This window comes from Podarcis filfolensis, assembly GCF_964270895.1.
Source record: "Podarcis filfolensis genome assembly, chromosome: 15".
NCBI lineage: Eukaryota > Metazoa > Chordata > Lepidosauria > Squamata > Lacertidae > Podarcis > Podarcis filfolensis.
In genome coordinates, this window is record NC_139618.1 from 21455556 (window position 1) to 21471272 (window position 15717).

General features: G+C 44.2%; 1 protein-coding gene across 1 annotated transcript in view; it reads right to left on the reverse strand.

Moving 5' to 3' along the window:
• GRAMD1B (GRAM domain containing 1B) overlaps nucleotides 1–15224 on the reverse strand; it is a 208201-nt gene extending 192977 nt beyond the window's left edge. Inside the window, exon 1 of the mRNA XM_083588461.1 lies at nucleotides 14841–15224. Within this exon, the coding sequence (XP_083444587.1) occupies nucleotides 14841–14866 (26 nt within the window). The 5' untranslated portion in view covers nucleotides 14867–15224. The remainder of the gene's footprint in view (nucleotides 1–14840) is intronic.
• Nucleotides 15225–15717: the final 493 nt, after the last annotated feature.

Sequence of the window (15717 nt, forward strand, 5' to 3'; positions counted from 1 at the left end):
CATGGAGGAGTCAGATGCTGGCAAGTGGCCATAGAGGAGGCGTCGATGAGAAGCAACAGAAGAAGCCTGATCTGCTGCCTGAGGCGACTGCCTTACCTTATCTCACAGATGGGCTGGTCCTGAGATCAGAGGAGAGATTGACAGCAAAGAGAAATGGAAATGGATTGTGGTGGGAATGTAAGAAAGTAAAGAACTTCTGGGATATGATATATAATGAGATGAAAAAGATGTTGAAATATACATTCTTAAAAAAACCAGAAGCATTTTTACTTAGTATTATAGGCCCAAGATATTAATAGACAAGATGTCAAACTGTTCTTATATGCAACAACAGCGGCAAGAGTATTGTTAGCCCAGAAATGGAAGCAAGAAGAAATTCCGATGAAAGAAGAATGGCAGACGAAATTAATGGACTATGCAGAACTGGACAAAATGACAGGAAGGGAAACCTGCAGGACCAGAGATTTACAGAAGATTGGAAGAAGTATATGAATTATTTGAAGAGCAACTGTAATCAACAAATTACGCTAGTAGGACTGAAAGAAGTTTTGTAAGGAGAAATATACGAAGTGTTACAAAGTAGAAAAAGATAGAGATATTGGTTATGAGTTTGAAATGTTATAGGGAAAATAAGAAATGCATACTAAGAGATTAGATTGGAAAATTTTCAGACAGGACTGATGGAAGTCAAAAAAATTGAATAAGATGTATGTTTAATTACTGTTGAAAATGCTATGTTAAAAAACTAATAAAAATTTATATATATAAAAAACGGAAATGGAGTTTTCGTGTCAGGTTGCCTTAAATGTGTAAATGGAAGAAAACACTTCATGCAGGTAATCCTTAGCATAATGAGGTGCACCATGTAGAACAAAAGCTGCAGGGGGACTTTCGTAGGGAAAGAAGTTGCGCAAAGCTCCTCAAACTACAATTTAGTGGAGAGAAAGCTCTGGAACACTGTGTTTCAACAGGGAGGAACAATAGTAAAATAACCCCAAATGCTGCATATCCAGCCATACCCAAATGCTCCTCGAGGCACCAGGTATGGAACTGAAGCCCACATCTTCTTAAGTCCATGTGTGTGCTTGTACTAAAAATAAAAATCCCTTTAAGCCTCATTAATGAAGAAAACATGTTCTCCATTTCAATTCACCCAGAGTGAGCAAGTGCTTTTCTGCCTGCAATTTACTGATAGCTGGGCAGAGAGCTTCTAATTTTAGCTGCCCTTCTTCCCAGATCAGGGGGAAAGTGACAGTAATGATGTGCGTCTTATTGATATCTGACATGCAAAACAAATGAGCAATCTTCATATTCTCCAGAAATACCTTTGGATATGATTGGTGCCAGTTTCCTTCTCATTATTTCTATTGGAGTGTCCTTTCTGTGGTTGGGAGATCAGAGAAAGTTCAGCTGCTGCAGAAACTATAACAGGTTCCTATATGTGCAGCCTATTAATTGTTCCCTTTGCAGATAAGGTCAATGAAGTAAAGACTTTCCCCATATCATTCAAAAAGAAGCTGTACCATTTCAGTAGAGAAGGCTGTTTTGTTCTCATTCCCCCTTCTTTCTTTTTTGAAATCCTGGAGTGACCATGTCCATTCTTTTCATTAACTTCAAAGTATCATTTATTTAAAGAGGAAATTTAAATAAGATTCTGTTTCATTAGTTAACTGTGTTAATATTAATATATAATATTCACAGCAAACCATTCTTTACAAAAAGGGGAAAAATCTATTTCTTTGACTTAACACTTTTGTTAAACATGCTTACATATTTTAAAGCTGGTAGTTCAAACCTCCTTGGGGTGCAACTGCAGAAACACATGAACACTAGAAAAGTTTCCCAAGATTGAGTTTAAGAAACAATGGCTGATAGATGCAGTATTTTTATCATTACAGTGGTACCTTGGGTTAAGAATTTAATTTGTTCTAGAGCTCTGTTCTTAACCTGAAACTATTCTTAACCTGAAGCACCACTTTAGCTAATGAGCCTCCTGCTGCCACCGTGCCGATTTCTGTTCTCATCCTGAAGCAAAGTTCTCAACCCAAGCTACTATTTCTGGGTTAGTGGGGTCTGTAACCTGAAGCGTATGTAACCCGAGGTACCACTGTATATTTTTTATGTTGCAAACAGGGAAATAGAGTGGCAAGGTTTTGGCCCCATCTACACCACACATTTGAAGCTGTATCATGCCACTTTAAACCACCATGGCTTCCTCCATATAATCATGGAAAACGTATCATACTTTTCCGTCTATAAGGCGCCCCCATGTATAGGACGCCTCCTATTTTGGAGGACTCAAATTTAAGAAAATGGGAAGAGATTGTCCAGAGTTGTTGAGCATTTTGGGGAGGGGGATTACCCAGGGTTGCTGAGCTTCTTATAGGGGCGATTGCCAAAAATCGCTCACCCGCACCCATCACAAAATCCGCCTTCCATCTGTCCTATTGCTGGCACAAGCTGCCTATCGCCCGCCCAACTGCCGGAGCGTCAGCCAATCAACACCACCCATTGACACAGCAACCAATAACACCCACAATAGCCGCAGACAGCCACTGCAGCAACCAATCAAATGTCCACCCTGTGCACTACCCATGTATAAGACGACCCCCACTTTTTAGCATGATTTTTAAAGAAAAAAGCACAGTCTTATACATGGGAAAGTATGGTAGTTTGTCAAGAGTGCTCAGAGCTGTTAGGAGGCCCCTATTCCCTGCCCAGAGCTACAATTCCAGGTTCTCTGGGAAGAGGAATTGATTGTTAAACCACTCTGGGAATCGTAGCTTTGTGAAGGGAATTGGGGGTGGTCTCCTAACAATTCCTGGTACCCTTAACGAAGACTCCCATGATTCTTTGTGGGAAGCTATGACTAGTTCAAAGTGGTATGGCAGTATTCTAAATGTATGGTGCAGATATTGCATTATTAAACTGAGAACTGAATCCATCTTAACTGCCCACTGCTTTTCAACTGGACAACACTGTGCCTTGTAGCAACCATAATTCAGCACAAATCTCATCAGCATTTGAAATATCGTCAAAAATGAGAGTTGTCGCACTAATCGTAACCAATGCACAAACTGTAAGGATCCAGGGGTCTCCAACTGGTGGCAAGTACAGCCTAGAAACTTTACCTCTTAAACCACCAGGCAAGTGGCCTAATCTGTGTTACGGATCGCTGAAGGGAGTACTAAATCGTTTCAACATGGCAGGATCAGGAGGCCTGAAAATATAACAGCTTGGTTGAGCTGCTACAGTTGCCTTGCCTAGCCAGCCAACCAAGCTGGTTTCTGCCCTGAGAACACTCCTGCAACCGTGTGCATTTTGTAAAAATCTGTTTATCTTGCTGAGAGGACTCAGCCTTGGTGTGTGCAGCCTTGATGGAGAGACCCTGACGTTTGTTTAAATTAAATCCTGAGAACTATATCTAGTTACACTGGGGGAGGGGGGAGATGCTCAGTCATTTGAATGACAGACAGCCTGGAGATAAGGCGGAAGTGTCCTATCTCCTCTGGCACCAGCTTAATCTTAGCCATGACCATTTATGACATAAATGATGTTAAAACAAAGATGGCAAAGACAAGGTCATATCATCTCTCTAATCTGCTATTCCTCTGAGTACTGCTTTTCTTTCTTTCTATTTTCTCCATGATTCCTCCCCGCTTCCATCTGCCTCTGTCTCCTTTTATTGTCTCCCCTTTCCCACCTTTTCTTGAAATGCAACTGTTCAAAGATGTCCACAGATGTATCTATAAAACATCAGTCTTACACTGGTCCCAGCAGAACTAAAAAACACACAGCAATACTGTCTCACATGTCTGACTACCCGTCCTCTGCTGAATGAGAATGGAAGGGATAAATACCATCAGAAAGCTAAGGGGAGTCTGGATGAAACTGTGGTTCCCTTCCAAACCTGTGATCCTGTGTGTGTGAGGTTTAGAATCTGGTAGAAGAGGCAAGTCAGAAAAGTTTATTTGTAAGATAATGGCCTCAGCAGGTCAGTTAAGTACCAAAGAGTGACCCCTGTTACTATGGAGATAAATGAGTGGGCCTTTTCCCACCACACCTGGCTGGATGCAATATGGCCATAAAATGGAGAACAATAGGCCAGGGTGTGCGTGCATATAAGCTGTCAGTGCTCCCTTTTTGGAGGGCTGCTTTGCGGGCGGGAATCCAGGGCCTCCCTGCAATCCGGGAGTGGGGTGGAGTAATGCCACCCACGTCAAGGGATCCCCGGCCGTGTCACGCCCCCCAACCAATCGGGTTGGCCTGAGGGCATGGCTATGCTTGTTTAAATTGTGGTGCAGCCAGGGAGCAGCCTCCTTTCTTCTGTACTTGTGTTTGTGTATTTATTTTGGGAAGCTGGGGGGGTCCAGGGCCTTACTACGCAATTACAGAGATAGAGACATGTCTTTCTCTGTTCTGAACCCATGCTGTGATTTGGGACTTCCCTGGGAACCCGATGGAGAAGAAAGATCTGTTGGGCATTAGTGCAGTAAACCCCTCCACGCTACACTCAGGTTGTTGTTGTTGTTTAGTTGTTTAGTCGTGTCCGACTCTTCGTGACCCCCTGGACCAGAGCACGCCAGGCACTCCTGTCTTCCACTGCCTCCCGCAGTTTGGTCAAACTCATGCTGGTAGCTTCGAGAACACTGTCCAACCATCTCATCCTCTGTCGTCCCCTTCTCCTTGTGCCCTCCATCTTTCCCAACATCAGGGTCTTTTCCAGGGAGTCTTCTCTTCTCATGAGGTGGCCAAAGTATTGGTGCCTCAGCTTCAGGATCTGTCCTTCCAGTGAGCACTCAGGGCTGATTTCCTTAAGAATGGAGAGATTTGATCTTCTTGCAGTCCATGGGACTCTCAAGAGTCTCCTCCAGGTTGTATATATGTGCAAATAAACCGCATGTGCTAAAGACACCACAGTCTCTTCATTCCAAGGAAACCAAACTTGGAGTAAGCAGAGGAACCAATGAATTCTTTCACTGCTCAGAGATTGCGGTGCATGCCACACTATGGCAAAACTGTAATCATTCACATGGGAGTATCTCAACGTTACAAGCAGTTTATAAACTTTCTTCAAATCTTCCAACTCTGTCTTTAAGAATCTCTCATCTTTATCAGGTGAGCATCATCTGTCACCTCAAAATATCATTTTGTGAAACGTTTTGCTTTTGAATATTGATTGGCATAGTGAAAGCTACTGCTTCGCTTGCTCTGCTTCTTTATTCCAATTCTACCCACTTCCTTTCCCCCCTCACACTCAGTTTACTTGGGAGAACAAGCAAATCAATAAAGGAAGATTTTTTTAAAAACCCAATTAGGTGAAAGGGGATATTACTCACAGAAGGCGATCGCAGAGCAAATAGCTGGCCTTGGAACATTTCTATATGTGAATCCTCACAAACTGGAGATACAAAGGATGATTAATTTTTAATTTTGAAGTGGGCTGTCCAAAAAAAGAGTTGAAGAGATTATTTTTCTCTTCATTTCCTGGATGAGCACAATGAGGGTCAATTTAAAAAAAGCTAACAAAACCATCTCAGCTGCAAGTTGTTCCATGCCAGCATCTAACGAAAGCTCACATCCTGGGTTTGTAGAGATTTTATTATTGTTTCACTCAGCAGAGAAAAGGAACCTGGTGAGGAAAGGAGCTGGGAAGAATGGGGTGTTTGGTTAAGCCTTGCTTATCTGCTTAGCAAGATGGATCTGGATATTGGCAATGATCTAGCTCAAAATCAACATTTTCGCAGGGTGCAAGGACAGGGGAAAGTAGTGCTGCTGTGTCAGTGCCACAAAACCTGAAAAATCACCTGTAAAATATGTTTATTAGAGGGTTTCAGAGTCCCAAAAGGAACTGTAGTTGAGTGGCCACTACAGATATAATCTCATTTCGTTATAGGGTTTTGTTTTTGAGAATTAGTGAGCCCATTTCACTTTGCGGCTCTTCCTCCTCTTTTTTTATAATTTTGAAGCTTTTTATTCCTGCACAGTTTGCCTGCGTAAGATTTTATAAGACTTTGATGTATATTTCGTAGAAATAATTCTGCCTACAAGAAAGTAATATAGAACTGAGGGGAACAGATTAAGGAAAAATTGAATGGCCACTTACCCATCACCCAAAAAGAGGAAAGGCATCATCAAAAAGGAGGACAAAAGAGGATATACTTCAATATTTGTATGCACTGTTAGAAAAGTTAGTTGCCACCCCTCACTCTCTGCTCGCAGCAGCTAGATTATAGGGGGTTCTCGGCACTCACCCAGGGTTTGTGCACCTTTGGAGAACTGAAGATGCAGCAGACTGTCATAGCTCTAGGAAATATGATTCATTCACATATTTACACCTTCAGTTTGCATGGAGGGAGTCCAGGTAGTCCAGCAAGGTCCTCTCAGCAGGGCTTGTTCCCCACAGCAGTGCAGCACTGGAGTCAAAGGCATCTCTCCCAACCAGGCTCCAAACTGCCTGCCCAAGATGGATCTCAGTCTTTGTTCTCTCCCTCCTTCTTCCCAGCAAATCTTGCTAAAGACACTCTTTTCCTGTCACCTCACACTCACTTACCTTGGCAGCCTCTGCCTTCCCAGGCTCAAGAACTCCTCTCAGATTAGCCTTCAACACCTTTTGTCATATTAACGCCTCTGTCCCAGATGAGGCCCTGGCTTGGGATGGAAGCTTAGCTTGTATTTTTCCACTGGCCTGCAAACTTTCCTCCAATACTCCAATTTATCAAAATCCCACCATTTGCTAATTCATAGGTTTAGGGGTACCTCCTCCCAACTCACAACACCACAATACAAAATCAGATATCATTACTATCATTTAAATAGAAATACAGTCCACCTTTCTGTGGTGAGGTACATGGTGACTAGTGTGCTGGCCCCAGGGGTACCCAAGACACAGTCCAGGTCCAGTCTAGAATCCAAAGGTTCCACTAGGAGTCAGTCTGATGGAGCCGAGGCAGGAAACCAGGCAAGGACAGGTACAAGATCTGGCATACATACAGCAATGTTGCTCCTGCAACCTGGGGTGGCGTCTGACAGCCTTTTATCTTTTTGGGGGTAACAGCCAGTCCTGATCCCCCGGCCACGCACCTCCCTGTTTCGCCCGAAGGCGAGCACTCCTCCTGCGAGTACTCAGGTCTCTCCTTCTCTCAGACCTTAGTCTCTGCAACTCGGGAGACGTCGGTGGGTCACTAGACCCAGGGGCCACCTCAGCCTCCCCTGACCAAACCGGTAGTGGAGCAGCTGTAAGTGATGGCCCAGCTGAAGGCAACGAGGTAATCCCTGCATCTGGAGCCAGGACAGGCTCAGGCCCCTGAGGCACCTGTGCAGACTGGGACTCTTCAGGATCAGGCCCCAGACTTGGTTCAGATGATGCCTGAGGCAAAGGATCCGGTGCAGACTGAGACCCCTCTGATTCCAAGTCCGAGCCTGAGTCCCAAGCCATCACAACTAGTGACCTGTCTGCAGTTCAGATAACTGCTGATGGGACAACTTCAAGGCTCTTCTTGTTCTCATTTCTGATGGTTCTTTATCGTTAAACCAGAGTTAGACCACACAGCCTTACAAACAGGCATCCCCTTTGGAGAGCTATCCTATGATAGCCCAAATAAAAGCCTATCCTTTGTAAAGCAGGAAACCAACCCACTCTGCTTGTCATGAGTCCATGGAGAAGTCATGGGCATATTTTGGGTTGGGGAAAAGAGATAGAATCATAGAAGCATGGAGTTGGAAGGTCATCTAGTCCAACTCCCTACAATGCAGGAACACCCCCCAATGTAGGTCTTGAACCCACAACCCTGAGATTAAGAGTCTTCTGCTCTACCACCTGAGTTATCCCAGCACTATCATCAGAGGAGGCTCTCTTAGTCATTCCACCACCTTCAGAAGTGTGGGAGATGGTGGCCAAAAACGGTGGCCTTCTAAATAAAGGTAAAGGTAAAGGGACCTCTGACCATTAGGTCCAGTCGTGGCCGACTCTGGGGTTGCGGCCGAAGGAGCCGGCGCACAGCTTCCGGGTCATGTGGCCAGCATGACTAAGCTGCTTCTGGCAAACCAGAGCAGCGCACGGAAACGCCGTTTACCTTCCCGCCAGAGCGGTACCTATTTTTCTACTTGCACTTTGACGTGCTTTTGAACTGCTAGGTTGGCAGGAGCAGGGACCGAGCAATGGGAGCTCACCCCGTCGTGGGGATTCGAACCGCCGACCTTCTAATCGGCAAGTCCTGGGCTCTGTGGTTTAACCCACAGCACCACCTTGTGTCCCTGGCCTTCCACTAGCAGCCCCTAAATTGTGAAACTCCATCCCCACAGAGCTGTCACACAAAGGTGCAGTCTTCATAGTATAACTTTTCTTTGAAGACATACCTCTTTGCCCTAGTTATTGACAGCTAAGGTGTTTTGCGGGACCCAGCTCTTTGGTTCAATCTAAACTATTCTGTTTTGTTTGGAACAGTTTTACTTGGTTCCCCTCCCCTCCACTGACCCTAATTGTATATTGTGAACCTGAGACTTTATGGTGAAGGCCAGTTAAGAAACAGAATAAAAGAAATAAGATGGGAAGCTCCACTGAAATCAGTTTTGACTGATTTTCAGCAAACGTGTTTATTTAGGATCAGAATGCCCTTCTGTTTTTCCCCCCAACGTACATCCTGTCCCACATTTTAAATATGAGTTCTGCTCAGAAATCAAGCCTGTCATATCTAGTGGATTGTTCCTTTGGGATTCTGCTTGCTGAAAGGGGAAAGAGGGCAGGGAGGTTGTCTCAGCTAGAGAGCCTCTGGATTTTCCAGCGTGCTTCATGTCACAACCATAAGTGTCACACCAAAAGGAGAGATGACAGACTGTTCTTTTGCATTAGCCTCTGCTTTTCATTCATTCAGAGGGAGGAAGATGGTCACAGTCACCCCAGATGTGCACCTTAATGAATGTCACAGAATGGCATTTCCAACCCCTCACCTATTTTTTTCCAACTGACTAAGAAAATACAACAGCACCAAGCAAGGTTGCAAAACCCATTTTGCATCTAGAAGCAGAAAATGCAAATGGCTTGCTCCCTCCCACTCATTAACATGGAGCACTAATTAACATTGGATGCAGTCCAGAGGGATGTTCTCTTGTGCAAGCCCTGTTAAAACAAACAGGAGCTACAAGGAAATTACCAAACAGATTTTCCACACCTCCCAGGCATTCTGCAACATTAAAATCCCCTCTTCCGCAGGGTGCCAACTGATTTGAAGCAATGTAAGTCCTAGGGTGGCAGAACCCCTTGGCAAGTACTCAGAAGATTGGGCTGTTGATTTGGCAACAGAACTTGTAGCACTGTGGAGATGTTAAAGAAGAGGCTGGATAAAAACCAATCAGGGATGACTTAAGCCTTCCGGCGCAACAGGTTACACTTGATACCCTGCAGGGTCCTTCTAACTAACTCTTAATATATTATGAGTCATCTCCAACATGGTAATAGAATTACAATGAATTCACACACCGTGATTTCACATGGCTCAGCAGCAAGGTGAAAATCAGAAGAACACAGGTACAGCGTGGGAAGAGGATAACTGTGATGCATTTATCGTGTTTAGCATTGCAGAAAGTATGTGCAGCAAGGACAATCATGAAGCAAGGCTGTCCTGGTGTCAGGCTAATATGTATGGAAGAAGTGGCACAGCGAAGCACCTTGCTGGAACCATTTTGTGGGCGAGGTGATTGCATGCTGCATTGTGTTGGCAGCAAGTGCCTTTGAGTCAAAGCGCTGTCCGCCCAGGATTGAGGGCATGGTGCTTATTGTGGACAGACATCAGGAGTCCAGATATGTTGGCATTAAGGCAGCAGGTATTTTTTTGTGGGGTGCGTGTGTATGTGTGTGTGAAGTGGCAGGCATGCAGAAGTATGCACAAAAATATATCCCCCCCCCATACATTTTCTTTCCCCACGGCTGGAATACGTACAGCAGCTATGGGTCAACCATTGTTGGGAAATGTGCCACAAATTAAGTCCATAGCTCTGCTCTGTAGGATAGTGCCCAGAGCCGGCCCAGCCATTAGGCAGGGTGAGGCAATTGCTTCAGGTGGCAGAAGCCTCCCAGGCAGCACACCCATGGGATTCACTGCTTGCAGAGAGGTTTCTCCACCATTGGCACCAATTTTGGGCAAGACTGCATCTGTTTGGGGTGAAATTTCACCCCAAATTGGTTTGATTTTGCTCCAAATCAGCACCAATGGCAGTGCTGCTTCTCTGCCAGTAACAGATGCAGCACAATGTGTGGTGGCAGCAGAGGGAGCAAGCACCGTATTTTTCACTCTATAAGACGCACCAGATCACAAGACGCACCTAGTTTTTGGAGGAGGAAAACAAGAAAAAAATATTCTGAATCTCAGAAGCCAGAACAGCAAGAGGGATCGCTGCACAGTGAAAGCAGCAATCCCACTTGCTGTTCTGGATTTTGGGATAGCTGTGCAGCCTGCATTCGCTCCATCAGACGCACACACATTTCCCCTTACTTTTTAGGAAGGAAAAGGTGAGTCTTATAGAGCAAAAAATAAGGTAGGTAGGAGCAAGTAGGTGGTTATTCCACAGCCCACAGAAGCTGGGGTGGGGGGCAACAAACCTGTGTACAGATTAGAATATCCACTGGCCTGGGTATAGTGTGGGTCAAGCCTCCATTATTCCTTGTCTCTACTACATTTACTGCTGTCTGTTTTTCCAGACTCTGCAAATGACACCCATTAGTGGGCTACTGGGGATGCAGGTGGCGCTGTGGTGTAAACCACTGAGCCTGAGGCTTGCCGATCGGAAGGTCAACGGTTCGAATCCCCGCGTGGTCCCAGCTCCTGTCAACCTAGCAGTTCAAAAGCACGTCAAGTGCAAGTAGATAAATAGGTACACCTCCTGCAGGAAGGTAAATTTCCATGCACTGCTCTGGTTTCACCGGAAGTGGCTTAGTCATGCTGGCCACATGACTCGGAAAAACTGTCTGTGGACAAACGTCAGCTCCCTCAGCCAGTAAAGCGAGATGAGCGCCGCAACCCCAGAGTCATTCGCGACTGGACTTAACTGTCAGGGGTCCTTTACCTTTACCTTTTTACAAAGTCCACATATATATTATGGCACACATCACCATCCTCATAAATAGCAATAATAATAACAACAACAACGGCCTGCTAAGGTCCCAGGGTAGGTTACAATTAAAACACAATGTTAAAAACAGTTTAATACAACTTATAATCATGTAATTGAGGTGTGTCCTAAAAATATATATCTCAGGTGTCAAAAGCCAGGGTCAGGATGTGCATCTATAAAGAAGGTACCAGAGGCTCCTCTGTGGAGAGTTCCACAGCTTAGGGGGCACCACAGAGAAGACCCTCCCCAGGGCCACCACCAAGAGGGTCTTCACACAGCACATGGTTCACCTATGGAACTCACTCCCACAGGACGCAGCGATGGCCACCAACTTGGATGGCTGTAAAAGAGGATTGCACAAACTCATTGAACATAACGCTATGAAAGGCTACTAGCTCTGCCTCTACAGTTGGAGGCAGGATCCTTCGGCATACCAGTTGCTGGAAACCACAAAAGCAAAGAGTGCTTCTGCACTCAGGTCCTGTTTGCAGGCCTCCCATGGGTGCCTGGCTGGCCACTGGTCTGCAGAAAGCACAGTTCAAATTCACACTGAAGATCTAATCCACCAGTTTTACGGCTTTCAGCACAAAAGAGCAATGTTGCCAGCATCAAGTCTGGTCTCTTCGGGCTTCCCCAAGCAAACAGACCAGGGCCTTGGTAAAAGGCTGAATGGTCTGGAAGCAGCCATTGAACACAAAGCCCAGCCATTGAACACAAAGCCACAGACTTCAGCTTGGCAGCCAAATAGCCTGGCTGCTTGGCTGCCATACCCTTTTCTATGGAAAAAAAACAGGTAAGTCTGTCTATTTTAGAAGTTAGTAAATATTCCCCTCTGTTAAGTTTTACAGTATATTTTTTCAGCTCCTTGTACTGATTTAGGCCACATTTACACCATACATTTAAAACACCATGATACCATTTTTTTCAATCAATCAATCAATCAATCAATCAATCAATCAAATACCTTTATTGGCATCACAGTATAAAATGTTTCAAGTAATTGGAATAATTAAAAAGACAAGGGTGAAGCTATCAAGGGTTATAAGCTCACACTATGGTCGTGTGCATTTGGATATTCTGCTACGCCTTGTCTATTTCCTGTAAGGATAGTTCGTTGGGAACACTTTTGGATAAAATTGTGGCTAAAAAGGAAGCTACTAAAGCAGTCATATCTTTGCCCCAATCTGTCAGGAGAAACCTTATTTGGCTTCTTCTCAGAGTTGTGGGCCGGAGGTCCAACATTTTGCTCAGCATCAGTTGGCAAGGTCATGATACCACTTTAGACAGCCTGGGAACTGACCAGTGGGCCTCTCTTTTAAAATTTCATTGATAATATACAAAGGGCTCGTCCACACCTCTGCTTGTCTCGTGCCTAGAAAGCACTGGTCCATAGCTCTGGGAGGGGAATAGGGACCTTCTAGCAACATTCAGCTCCCTGAACAAACTACAGCTCCCATAACTCTTCAGGAAAAACCATGGCTGTTTAAAGTGATATTATAGGACTTCAAATGTACAGTGTGAATGTGGCAATAGTGTGCTCTTTCCCTACACAGGCAACTCCCCTCAGCTTCTTTCTTCCATCTATGTAAGCTTTTTTCCTGCTTCTGTCATTCATTTACTCAGTGCCATTAGCAAAACAGCTCGGACCAGAAGGATCAAATGAGTATGCATCACACTGTGATACGTCTTCTCATGGACACATAGACTTTGACCTGACTGTACAGGACAGGTCCACTTGTTTTAGGATTGAATCATATCCCACCTGTGGCAGCTTGCCAAATACATTCGGAAAAGGATGCTGGGCCCAGGTGTTTACAAGTAACCCGTATTTCCATTGTGAAGCACCCACTCTTTGCTTTGTGCTTCCTTTCAGAGCTTGCATACGAATTATCATTGCTTGCCCCCAGCTGAACTCTGAGCAGTCTGGAACAGAGTGATCTGACCACCCAATGCTAATAAGGGGAAAACTATCCCTAGCTTGCAGAATAAATGAACAGTATGGAGCAAGCAGCATGTTCTGCATGCAAAAATATATTACTGACAGGTTTGCCTCAGACCTCAAAAAGGGAAAGTGTTTTATATATTCATAGAGACTGCATCTCTTCCAGGAATCCCAACAAAGTGTGCTGCTAAATTTGCAAAACATTTTTACCCGACTCTAAATGAAATAGGAACAAGGAAGGAGAGGGGGCTGGAAACCATGCAAAAAACATTACTGAATTCATTAAAATGTTTGTTTCAGCTAAGAAGATCCATCTGTTCAGGTTTGCAAATTCCAACTGTACATGGTCTTTATTTATTTTTTTAAAAAGGCTCATTGTACTGAAAATGAGCCCGTAGCTCACAGTAAAATATATATTTGATAGATTTTACTACATGGAAAGAAACCTTGAAAATTTCACCAAAGATTTACTCAGTTGAATTTTGTAAATGCTGCTCTATTGCATGGCTTGCCTTTTTTAAAAAAAACAGGGTTAAATGAGTTGACAGTGGAGGAGACAGGAACTAGGGAAGGAAAGATGTAGGTGTATGGCTTAGCTCTCTAACTCCCCCAGACAACAACTCAGGAAATCCTATCTTGATTTAAGAACTGAGACTTCAGCAGATACTGCTTTCATGTTTTCTGAGTCACCCAACCTCCACACAAAAATTAGCCGCTTGACCCCTTTAACCAAAATACATCATGCAGATGACACTGGATATAGCTCAGGTTCATGAATTTGCACATAGTTTTCTATATGCAGCCTGACATAGATCCTCAAAATACAGAAGCTCTGACCACAAGCTGGTGGTGGACGGAAGAGGGAGTTGTTTTCTGACATCCATTTACAGACCCACCTTTCGCTGCCAGAATCACCTTTGAGTTGCACAAGAGGAACACTTCATTGTGGCTATTTTTGCTATGTTTTCAGAGCACCGCAGGATGAAAGCTGCTATTCTCAAAAAAAAGTTCACTTTTTTATCCAAACCTTTCAATGTTGTATGCAAACTAAGCAGTATTTGCCTTAACATGTGGCTTATTATGTTGATTGCTTTAATTACCTGAAAAAAAGATTGGGACATGCTATCCATTTTGGGGTGCAACACTATAAGGGCTCAAGTATAAAACATGAAACTCCATAAACTGTCTTTTGCCCTTTTCTTTAAAGGCACAGCTGAAATATTAACTAGACTATGGAAAGCTTGGTTTCTCAAGTCAGGACATTAGTGGGAGCAAGTCTTTTGCACCATTTACTTAAACGTTAAATGCAAGTATGTTTGTTTCCTGGCAATGTACCTGAGGACCAGACATTTGGTTACACCTGTTTCCTACAAGACCATCATCAGCAAACACATAAAAGTCAGTCATCCTACACCTTTTATTTATTTTATTTTTTTGGCAGTAAGTCCATGTTAATAGCTTTACCACAACGTCTGGCAATAACTTTGAGGTTCCAGGAATAGACAAACATGTTAGATAAGACATTTGAACTACCACACGGGCACCTTTCAGATTAAACCATGCAAAAATATATATATCTTGTCAAAATGATGCATGCTTTTTGGATTGTTGTTGTTTTTATAGCAAAAAGGACTGAAAACAATTAAGTTATATACCTGGTTCCACAGCCAGGGGGTGGAGAGAGAACCGGTTCCAATCTCCCCAGTGTGAAAGAGGCACAATGCCAGGATTGTATGTGGTCCCTAGGGATGCTAACTGGAATGTTTATAGTAACACTGAGAAGGCTTACCTTCTTCGGCTCTGAAAGGCACTCATTCATCCAGACAACCTGAGGGAGTCCTGTCAAAAATCCATCTAAAGGGGAACTCCTCACAGCAGCATCCCCCACTCCTCAGTTAAATCCCAGCCATGTGTGAAGAGAGCAGAAGATTCCCCAGCTGGATGCACAGATAAGGCTTGCAAAAGGAAGTTTTTGCTGTATGTAAGCCTGGATCTTCAAATGTGGAAAGCTCAAACCACAGGCTCCTGGTGGACAGATGAGTGAACCGTTTCTCTTAACATCCAGTAACACATCCACCTTTCACTGCCGAGAACACCCTCTGCCTCCATGAGAGCTCTTCATTTTGTTAACTCTTGGCTGGCTGAAGGATACAAGGAGGCAGCGTGCCTGTGAGTGTGAGTCTCCCCATATTTTCCAGCACAAACACATTCAACTCGTCTCCCTCGATATCCTCTCCCCAGGATGCTGCAGCTTTTAGTAATGTGATCTGAGAAAAATAGCAACAATAAAGAGAGATTTAAAAGGGATCTGGCAGAGAACAGAGGCAGCCCTGCTGAACAGACCTACCAAGCTGTGACTGATAAGGTCTGGCTAGAAGGCTATTATTAGAAAGGTGCAAGCTAACAACCAAAATCCTCATCTTTTTTTTAATCTATCAGGCTTGAGGAGAGGAAGAAGGAAAGAGGAGGTGGCTGCGTGCAATCCTGGAATGAGTGGGTGGGAACAGTGCATCTGGAACAAGCTCTTCTGTGAACAGTTTGTTTAAGGATCATGATGGCTCAGGTGTTTACTAACCTCAGCATGTGGGTAGCACTGGGGTGGGGGCGATGTTGATTAGATCTCTAGACACATGCAAAAATAAGGCTGGTTCCCCACCCTGCTCTTT